This window comes from Ptychodera flava, chromosome 17, assembly GCF_041260155.1.
Source record: "Ptychodera flava strain L36383 chromosome 17, AS_Pfla_20210202, whole genome shotgun sequence".
In the NCBI taxonomy this organism is placed as follows: domain Eukaryota; kingdom Metazoa; phylum Hemichordata; class Enteropneusta; family Ptychoderidae; genus Ptychodera; species Ptychodera flava.
In genome coordinates, this window is record NC_091944.1 from 25,959,394 (window position 1) to 25,970,302 (window position 10,909).

The 10,909-nt window shown below is 38.0% G+C and overlaps 1 protein-coding gene across 1 annotated transcript in view; it reads left to right on the forward strand.

The window, feature by feature from the left end:
* Positions 1-3,444, forward strand: part of LOC139115884 (alpha-2,8-sialyltransferase 8E-like) — a 36,939-nt gene extending 33,495 nt beyond the window's left edge. The window contains exons 5-7 of the mRNA XM_070678291.1: positions 625-714; positions 2,042-2,286; positions 2,907-3,444. Coding sequence (XP_070534392.1) covers positions 625-714; positions 2,042-2,286; positions 2,907-3,130 — 559 coding nt within the window. The 3' untranslated portion in view covers positions 3,131-3,444. The remainder of the gene's footprint in view (positions 1-624; positions 715-2,041; positions 2,287-2,906) is intronic.
* The last annotated feature ends 7,465 nt before the right edge of the window (positions 3,445-10,909 follow it).

Below are 10,909 nucleotides of genomic sequence, written 5' to 3' on the forward strand. Positions count from 1 at the left end.
GGTTGTGTGCATTCTATTCTAAGATCATAAGTTCAAGTAGTTCAAGATGGCCTTATTGTCAGTATCACTTTTTATTTGTTCCTTGGGCCTGATAAACTATGTATATACCTGGAATGATATTGATTATTTGACCTTTTTTGATGTAAAATTCGTCCTTTTTGCATCTTGTTCAATAGATTTAGCAATTTTCACTCCCAAGTGTTGCTTATTTTAAGGAACGTTGCATTCATCTGCTAGTATCAGTCATGATATAAAGAATATTTCTTTGTGTCTTGCGGTTCAAAGTTCCTTAAGTAAATCTGTCTCGCTTTTAATCAATGAGACGATACAATGTCAGTGAGTATATTTTTCGCTCTATATGTGCGAACACTCTAGATGTCTTTTCCAGGTGCGTAGCAGACACACCATTGTGCGAATATCTGGAATGGAGGCCCTCTCAGCAGTATACCATAATCTAATTAGGTCTGAAAAATATTTGTATTCTCTCTGGCCTCAAGCAGTACTCTTTTACGATTGATTCAATACTACATAGTACCACTCTTGCATCCTTGCTCTCGCAACTATTCTTTATTGAAAATGTTTTTCTGAAACTAACATTGCTTTTATTTTCGATTTTACCGTCAGACTAAATATGGCGAGGGTCTGCAATTATACTGACGATGTTGGTGCTAAAACACATCTTGTAACGTGTAATGCGTCTCAGTTTATTTCTAAGTAAGTAACAAGTTTTTAACAGGGAAATCAAACATCAGACAAACCGACCAAAACACGTTCTAGCTTTGTATGCATAAAACACTCCTAGTCTACCTATAAAATTCTATATCTGCATGCTAAAAAGTGCTCTATCTATATGTATATTTACCTATTTGTCTACCAGGTGTGTCTCAGGCTGTCCCTTGTCTCTCTTCTGTCCGTACGTTTGTCTCTGTATCTGCAGTCCGAATAATTTATGTTTATATATTATATATATATATATATATATATATATATATATATATATATATATATATATATATATTTGTGTGTATGTATGTGTGTGTCCGTCCGCCTACCCATCATTTATTTATCCACAATATATTTAAGTAATTTATATCGATCTTATCTGTCAATCTGCTAGACCGGCTGGATGGCTGCAGGCTGGCTGCCAAGATACCTACCTAAAAAATAAACATATCTGCCTATCTATATATCTATCAATCTATCTATCTATCTATCTATCTATCTATCTATCTATCTATCTATCTATCTATCTATCTATCTATCTATCTATCTGTCTATCTGTCTGCCTGTCTGTCTGTCTGTCTGTCTGTTCTCCGTCTCTCTATCGACATTCCTGCCTGCCTACCGACCTAAACCAATAAACATATGTCTGTCTGTCAGCTTGTCTGCATGTCTGCCTGTCTATCTGTCGCTGTCGCTCCTGCACACACACACACACACACACACACACACACATATATATATATATATATATATATATATGTGTGTTGTGTGTGTGTGTGTGTGTGTGTGTGTGTGTGTGTGTGTGTATGTATGTCTATATGTATGTATGTATGTATGTATGTATGTATGTATGTATGTATGTATGTATGTATGTAGACAGATAGATAGATAGTTAAGTTAGTATAACATATGCTCACATACTATATGAGTACATCGCCTTATTATATTTGCTCTTTTTAATAACATTTAAAAGAGTGAATCGTTAAGCAATAAAACATACCCAGCGACGGTATACAACGAGATTATGACCAGTTCACGACATATATATGAAGTGAACTGGTCAAAATCGAGTGGTATACCGTCGCTGGGTGGGATTTATTGCTGTTATATCATAACAGTACATTGAAATTCTGGCGTGGAACGTCTAAAACGGATTTTTGCTCAAGCTGAGAGATCGCATGTATGCTAGCCGTGGTATATCGCCAATATACAACGGTTCTTTTCTCGTCTCGACCAATCAGATCGCTGTATTTGCGCCATCAATGTACTGGTATGATATAATTATGCTTAATGCATTGTTAACAATTATATATTACAGTTATACAAGATTCGATGACAAAGGGAAACAGAAGTATAAGAACGAACTGATCAGTCAATTTCAAAATGCCACCGTCTACACAACAGGGTTTTTATTCCGGACACATAGAGGCTTAACCTTCCGTGCACAAGATATACATAAGTCAGTGAACAGCGATGTCCTCTTTGCTTATAACCCCTATATTTCTTCGGTGAAAGGGTTTTTTAGGAGACAGTATCATATCAAGGAAGACTTTGTGTCATCAGGCGAGTAAAGTTATATTGAATACTTGTATTCACACGTTCACGAATGGTACACACTGCAAAATTAAGCAAGTGAAGTACACAGCGCAACGGGAACAGCAAACAACATAACAGAGTTAAAATCTACAAGCTATTATGAATTGATTTCTCGTCGTAAAATCGATTATCCGAATATCAGCAGACAATATATCACACGTGATCTCACAGAGAAACGGATATAAAGTCTATCTTCATCAGATTACTTTGCGTCTTGATTGCCATGACATTTCCTCACGTACAAATAAAGTGATGGTCAAGTACCCTTTTGCTTCCTTTCCCTAACAATCTATTTGTTGCACTGAAATAACAAAAAAATGGACCATAAGATATTACACGCTTCGAAAGTGAAAGACTTGAAATTTTTCTTAACCTTCCCTAAATTACACTTGCAACCATTCTCTCACCAAATTAAGAAATAAAAATGAGGGGGTCACCTGACAAAGTTTGGTACTGGAGAAATAAATTGCCCCAAATTACTGTTATTTGAAATTCAAACTGGAGGAGCATTCTACTTAAATTTGAAGAATCCAATGCTTTGTATGAGAATGTCCTGCACACTATTACAATAATCATTCATCTTGCAGGTTTACTGCTATTATCGGCTGCAATGAGTTTCTGTGAAGAGGTTCATCTTTTTGGATTCTGGCCTTTCTCAGAAGACCCAGACGGCAAACCCCTTCACTATCACTACTACGAGAAATATGCCTACATGAAGCAGGTCCACAACATGACAGCCGAGTTTGAAACGCTGGTGAATTTACACAACAAAGGAGCGATTCGATTACACGTCGGAAAGTGTGAGAATTAAGTTTATCATCAGGCGGGACAATGACATTTCAAGTGCTGTGCTAATTACATTCACGCGTTACACTAACTGTTACACTAACGTAAACTCTTGCAACATAAAGTACATTAATGTCGTTGGTCACAAATGATGTCGCACAACATTTATGATATTATGTAGTGGTGTCCTGTGATTTGAATCATAAGACATGTTGAGCAAGCCATACGAATGAGTTTTGAGTATGAATCTGTATGTTATAACTATATTAATATACATTCCAGACCTCATCTACTGGAACAGATAATATACCCAATAAAACCTGTCTGAATGCTACCAAATGAGTGTGTTATTGTGTTCGGAAATATAACCTCATCCCTTCGCGAAAATTATGATTCCCGTTAAAAAACAGGTCAAAGTACTCACGCCGTGCGGGTGTTAGATTTCAAGCTCGGTCGATTATGAACTGCTGGGACCATAAAGCAAGCAGCTCTGCGACATCTATGGAAGTGGATATAGCAGCCGTACAAGTCAATTGATCTCCAAAAATTACACATGCCCTTAGACGTCAAGTATGCAGAATTTACCATCATAAAGGAATTTTCGAGAGAATTAGGAAAACGTGAAATGAGTACAAGTTGTAAAGCAACGTTGCTCGTTCATGTGCATTTTGTTGCTGTACGAATAAAACATTTCAAAAGTAATTTACATCAGCTGCTCGTTTTTCGTCATCAGCTTGCCTAAATAGAACAAAACTTCTTTCAACAACCTAAAGCGAAAGTTTGACTTTCCCTGACGCATGGGACACGATCATGACTAGTGAATCTCACTGACGGGTACAAATCGGAAATATAATACGTGCTTCTTCTCTGTCGCGAGTATTTTCAGTGTGGTTGGATTTTTGTGGCTCATTTATGGCTGTAAACGATGTAATTCACCTCTTAGACACTTAAATTCGACAACAGGAAACTTGTCGTAGCTGTTGTATCATGATTCATAGTCGACCGGGACCGTAATCTTCATTGGCGTAGACATGAAAACACTGGACCGTATAGGACCTGCCGTGAATAATGACAGGTGTCAGTCGCAAAACGTACAAATTTTCAATGCGTTTGTTTGTATGTTTTTTGTACCTAAGTGCAATGCCATGAATTGAATGCAAGCAAAATAATTTTGACGACAATTATGAGTGACATTTCGGGGTGTCAGACCAGCCTAAGGGATGACCTCTTGAACTTCACCACAGGTGGTGTTGTATAAACGTTTGCAGGAGACAAAATTCCCTGCTGTTATAATTTCTTATGTAATGTACCGATCAATTGAAAAGGAACAATCTGCGATTCATTCATTAATCGTGCTTAAAATCGATATCACCTTAGAGCAAGTATGTAAGGTCCAAATTGTTATCAATCTGTAAGTCCGTTAAAATGGTTTTTCGGGGATTTGTATGACTTCCTAAATCCAGAACGCACGAGAAGTCCTGAGCCGTACATTTTACTTGAATACTATAAAAGTATTTACACGCAACACCGAATACAGTAACGAGAATTATACGAAGAGATCAACATACGACGACAAGCCAATATCACATCCCAAGAGCACTGAAAAATTCATTCAGAAACATCTAATCTATCAGTGAAGCCTGGGTTCATTAAAATAGTCTGTATATGTTTTAGTCATTTGCATTTGTTTAAAATTATTTAATATCGGTCTGCTGGTGTCTTCCACAGTGTTATGGATATATTAATACCTATTGTACAACTGCTTTGTTAACTCATGTTTCTCTAAAGCTTTCTTCATTTTATTGTTACATTTATGTATTTTCATTAAATTAATTAAAACTTAGATAATTTTGCTCTGGTTAAGAACTCTACATTCGAGGTCAAATTCAAGCTGATATTCATAATATAAAACCATTTTGAAAATCAACTTTAAATACGCTTCTAATTTATAGGAGACCGTTAGCGCAAGTGTTTATACATTTCGCTTCTAAACTAAGAAATCCCTGATGATGAAAACTACACCGTGCTTCTGACACACTCATTCTGGTACACATGGTGTTCACTCAAGTCAAACTTTGACTTATAACTGCACTGAAGTTCATTATTGCACGGAGAAACATAGACAGAGTCGCAACGCTTGCATGCCTTTTGTTCCATGGTCGTCTCGATAGACTATTGGCTTTTCATATTAAATGAGCTTCAAAGGTGTTAACTTTTTGGAGGCTTTGTTTGTGATTGATAATTACAATAGATTATGCGAAAAATACGACGAGATGGCATCGTACTGCCAGTCGCGTAGCAACCATATTTACTTTGTGAGCTCTCAGGCCAGAAATACTGCTTCACGCTAATCAAAATATAACACGCCAGCAATTTCATAAACATGTCCTTCCTTGACGCACGTGTAAAAGACGGTATGACTGACCGTAACCATTGAGTAAAACCAGACAGTATCGATAAAAGACTTTCAAATTGGTTCAAACGCACTCATTATATATTCATAAAATATGAGAGGAATTTTTAAAACGGTAAAACTCACTTTCCTGAAGCTCAAACACACTGCCGTTTTCGCCAGCACGTCAATTCCGCTCAGCACCACATGACAACAACAACACAAACTTTGCCGAACATACTTTCGCTTAACAATTGGCGAAAATCCGAAAAGTACCGAAGGATGCATGGTCGGCACTCTTCGGAAAAGAGAGGCGAGAGCAACCTGAGGCGAGGCGAACATGGATGGGTTACGTAACCGCTTCACGCCTTAAACAATACCCGTTGCGACTCTGTCTATGTTTCTCTGTGATTATTGTACACAATTATGACTTTCTGGCCAGAAAAAAAAGCCTCCGTATGCAGCTCAGTGACTTGTTAAGGCTATATGGATTGCTTGAGAACTTGAGAACTTTTACATCACAAGAAGAAAGGGTAGAACTGAAAGGAAACTCATCAGAATGTATTTAAAACGTAGTTCTCGATTCATCAGCTGGAATTTTAGACCACAGGAGTGGCAGGATAGTTGGAAGTACACAGCATTGCAACGATGCCAAAAACTCCCAAGGCCCTGTAACGACTATGCTTTCATTGCAGAAATTAACCTCATTTTTCATTCTCGAAATTGCATTGATTTTCGTTAAGTTTAAATGTCGTTTTCATTTCCATTTTTGTTTATAACACAAATTTATTTTCGTTTCCGTTTTCTTTTGCATTTTTGCTTTGACTTTAAAAAAATAACCCTGTGTGGAATGCGCAAGGATATTGCAAGCAAGTACGTGTCGATAAGTCCCAAGCCCGGATGGCTTGCTCGAGGAAGACATATTAACTGGACGACCGAGAAAACCCACAAAAACTGAACTAGGTAACAACTGGACAACATACCTTCATGTAACCAAGGTGACCATGGTATTTACATAAGTTATAAACATATTCGAACAGGAAAAACGGAAATAACGTAGCAATTAGACAAAACATCAGCTCAACACAGCAAGACATCAAGATGTTATCAGACAGGTACTACCGTATCAGCGGATTATTTGATCAAATCAACATCACAGCTGTCCCACGCGTGTTAAAATAACTACGTATGGGATACAGACAGCCGATCAGACAGTTTTCAAATGCTTGCGGAGCAATTAAAGCGGTGTGTAAACAGATTTTAAAGGAGATAACGCACTTGTAGGTGATGACAGAAAGAGGTCTGTTTGGAGTCGAAACCTTTATTTGCAATATCACAGTCAAAGTAATAAAAAAATGAAATAACATAAAATTAAACCGTCGCACAAAGAACTACATCCTCCTCACCCAAGGTGACAGACTCCTCTCCCCTGTGTCCACACACACACGAATTATCGTCTTTGCAGTCAGTTTTCAGTCTTATTAATAACGAAAGATTAAACTCGTCTACGAACAAGATCTGATCAAATACCGACATTTTGGGTCGCGTACCAGCCCACAACCGTTGTTAAATTTATGAGAAAAACAACACAATATCATGCTTTTTTGCATAGATAATTATATGCGGACAAAAAATTCTCGAAAATTCAGCGTAATTACTCTTAAACTCGCATCAATTTTATAAAATATACTTATCCGACAAATACGGGTCAAGCTACTTCGTATTAGAGTAAATGTAGAACTTATCAAACGGACCAGATATAGCAGCTTATTATAAATAAGGGGACAGTACTATATCCCTTTGCACCCTGACCCCTGGTACTCTATGACGTCATCGGACATTTCTGTCCGAGCCGGGTTCAAAGGGATATAGGCCTACAGGCAAGAACCCAAATTTAATAATAGATATAACGAAGGGCAAAAACAGAGAAAGAGGGGACGTTTCAACAAGGCAGACAGACAGACACATAGGCAGAAAGTGTAGCTTTTATTGTGTTTTGTTGAAAAATTTGCAATTACCTATTTAAGGCACCGTAATTGAATAGTGTATATCTTATTGCACCCCTATATCTGTAGATGTATTTCCCGAAGTCAAATTTCTCTTCTGTATGCCCCAAGCACTCGTAGAGGTGACCAACGGACTTCTAAATCACCGTCTGGTGTTGACGGGTTGATAAATAAATATGATTTTGTTATGCTCAGTATAGAATATCAAACTACAATGTTGATACAAAACAGGTTGGCTAGATTTGTTAAATTAATGTTATGGTTTAGCTCATTGACTCTCTTTGCAAAGGTTGATTAGAGGCGTCTGGAGTGGATAACAAAAATGTTTCACAGAAAGTGATGATTTCGTCGTTCTCCATACTTTTTGTGTTCAAGCTCTCTTTGGTTGAAAATTTATTACTGTGCTGGCCAAGAGGTTCGTTTCAATTCTAAAGATAGCAGGACGTGTTTTCATGCGTGTCTCTGCAGTCATTGATTCGTTTGCTGACAATTTTGATTTCGTTAAGTTTCGTTAAGTTTTATCCACGATGAGACCATGCGAAGATTGTGGTGCAACCCGGGGCGTAACTATATGTCAAGGTGACCTGGATTTGTGTGCTTCTTGACAACGAAAAACGGTTTCATGTTGATCGACGTCTGATAGCAGATGAGTCATCCAACAATGGCCGCGATGGCTTGTGCAGTGATCCATTGTCTTCAACCCGGCCGGGGTGGACAGGCAAAGAGTACTACGGAGTTCAAGTTTTCAGCATGGCTCTCATGAGAAGTCTTACTATGTTGGTAATGTGATCATAAACGAATTGTTGTGCTTTATAGTTAACAAAATGGACACATTGCCTTTCGATATGGTTGTCAAAATATGTGTAGACGCGTTCAGCGACCAAGACATCGAATATGCTAAAAATCTGTTGTTTGACATTTGTGGACAGTGCGGTTCCCAACTGTTTAAGCGTCGAAAGGGGCCAAATAAATCACAGTCGAATCTTCAAGACATTTTAACTCTCTTACATGAGATGGAAGTAGATGAGATCCCGTGTTTTGTAGCGAAGGATCTAACGAAGTTGCCGCCAGTCAATTTCAATCACATCGATGTGTCGTCTTTATTGTCACAAATGAATCAGATGAAATATGACATTGATACTCTCAAACTCGGTGTTGACAATATGTCAAAACTTTATTTGACCACCTCTGATGATATTCGACAAATCAAAGATCGAATATTGGATGTTCCTCAGAACTCCAAGGTAGGAGCACGTCTGCAAATATCCGACATCGACCATATGCACGTTGAAGCGAAATCGCCCATTGTTGATTCAGTCAAAGTGCTTGACATTGACCAGACACCTGTTAACAGTGCTTCGGTGAATGAAGGTGATAATGAAGATGCTGAATTGGAAGAGAATGCGGACAGGCCAGTTGTATGTAGTCAGAATGCTACGGCTGACAAGAACGATATGCCAGATACAACAGAAAATGGTTTTACCACAGTTACATACAGGCGGAGACATAAAAGCTATGCCGATGTGGTTGCCAATGGGCAGTTCAAGAATCCGGTGTCGTCCAATGACCGTGATACTAGAGCTCCCGCCTCATCGAACAAGGGACTGATTCAACCCGCAAAGTTAACTCGAAATAAATTTATACTTGGAAAAAGAAAGCACACTGGACTTCAACAAGCAACGTCACAAAGTAAACGCGTCTTCGTGAGTCGACTGAAGCCAGAGACGAACCACATGAACACCTTGTGCGGTATATCAAGGAAACTATGCGTATTGACATCAGTGATTGTGAAAAACTTCCAACCAATATGACACATATGCTTCGTTTTGTGTCGCCGTAAAATCTGAAAACTTTGCGTCCTTGATGTCCCCCGATGTATGGCCGGAAGGTGTCCTTATTCGGAAATTTTACCAACCTCGTAAATCCTAGATGGAGAATATTCGGATCGTTTCGTATAACTGTCGCTCTATCAAGAATTCACTTGAAACTGTTAGAGAAGTGTGCGATACTCATGACATTTGTTTATTACAAGAGCATTGGCTGACTAAAGATGACATTTCGTTTTTATCTCGTATTCATAAAGAGTTTGACTACTATGGGGAGTCCCCTGTTGATACAGGTGAAAATATTTTGATCGGTCGTCCGTTTGGAGGGGTTGCCATTTTATGGCGTAAATCTATTGGTCACATGATAACAGTACGTTCGTTCAATGATAATAGAATCATTGGAATTGAGGTAGCCAATGACAATTGTAAAATGTTAATACTCTGTGTTTACATGCCTACTTGTAATAGGGAAAATCATGATGATTTCACTGAATATTTAGCAAAGGTTCATTCTATTGCTCATCTAGCAACTGTACAGTACAATGATAATTGGAGACTGGAATTCAGATCACAACTCCCTCTTTGGTAAATCACTGCTGAGCTTTTGTAACGAATACAACTATTTTGTGTCAGATAATGTCTTACTGCCAGAAAATTCTTTCACATATGTTAGTGACGTGCATGGCACAACATCCTGGCTAGATCATTGTATTTCTTCATACACAGCTCATCAATGTATTGAGTCTGTAGAAATTTTGTATGATGTAATCGTTTCTGACCATTTTCACTTAGTATTAAGTGTGACATTGGTACCATACCTTCATGTGAAAGTAATGACTCGGTTAAGAATGATACAGAGGTACGCTTAAACTGGTCCAAGGTTAGTACTAATCAACGCAATGAGTATTATGTGAATTCAGATAGGCTTCTTTCTGAAGTTGATATTCCAACGGAAGCACTATGTTGTAAAGATATTCATTGTAATAATTCCAATCATGTTTGATTGTATCTTGAAGTTTTATGACAATATTATTGATAGTTTATATGTTGCTGGCACTAAAATTACACCACCCACCAAAAGTACGAATTCTAATATTCCAGGGTGGAATGACAATGTGAGACAGATTCATTCTATTGCACGTGATTCGTTTAAGCTCTGGCGTGATTCTGGTAAACCCAGGACAGGTCCATTGTATGACCTTAAACGCCGCACGCATGCGCAGTTTAAGTATGCTCTGCGTCTGTGTCGCCGTAATGAGGAACAGATGAAAGCCGATGTCTATGGCGAAAAATCTGTCTTCTAGCAATTATGACAAATTTTGGAAGTCTGTTAACAATACTAAAAAATTGAGTAGGCCAAATAATGTTAATGGATGTACAGGTGATGCAAATATTGTTGAGATGTGGCGTAACCATTATCATGAATTTATAATTCTGTAAACAATAATAGGGATCAGGAATTTGTTTTAGATGCTATGAACAGTTGTTCACTGCAAGACAATTTCACTGTATTACCAGGTGACATAAGTGATGCAATTAGTAAGCTACAGACTGGAAAAACGTCTGGTTCAGATTATCTT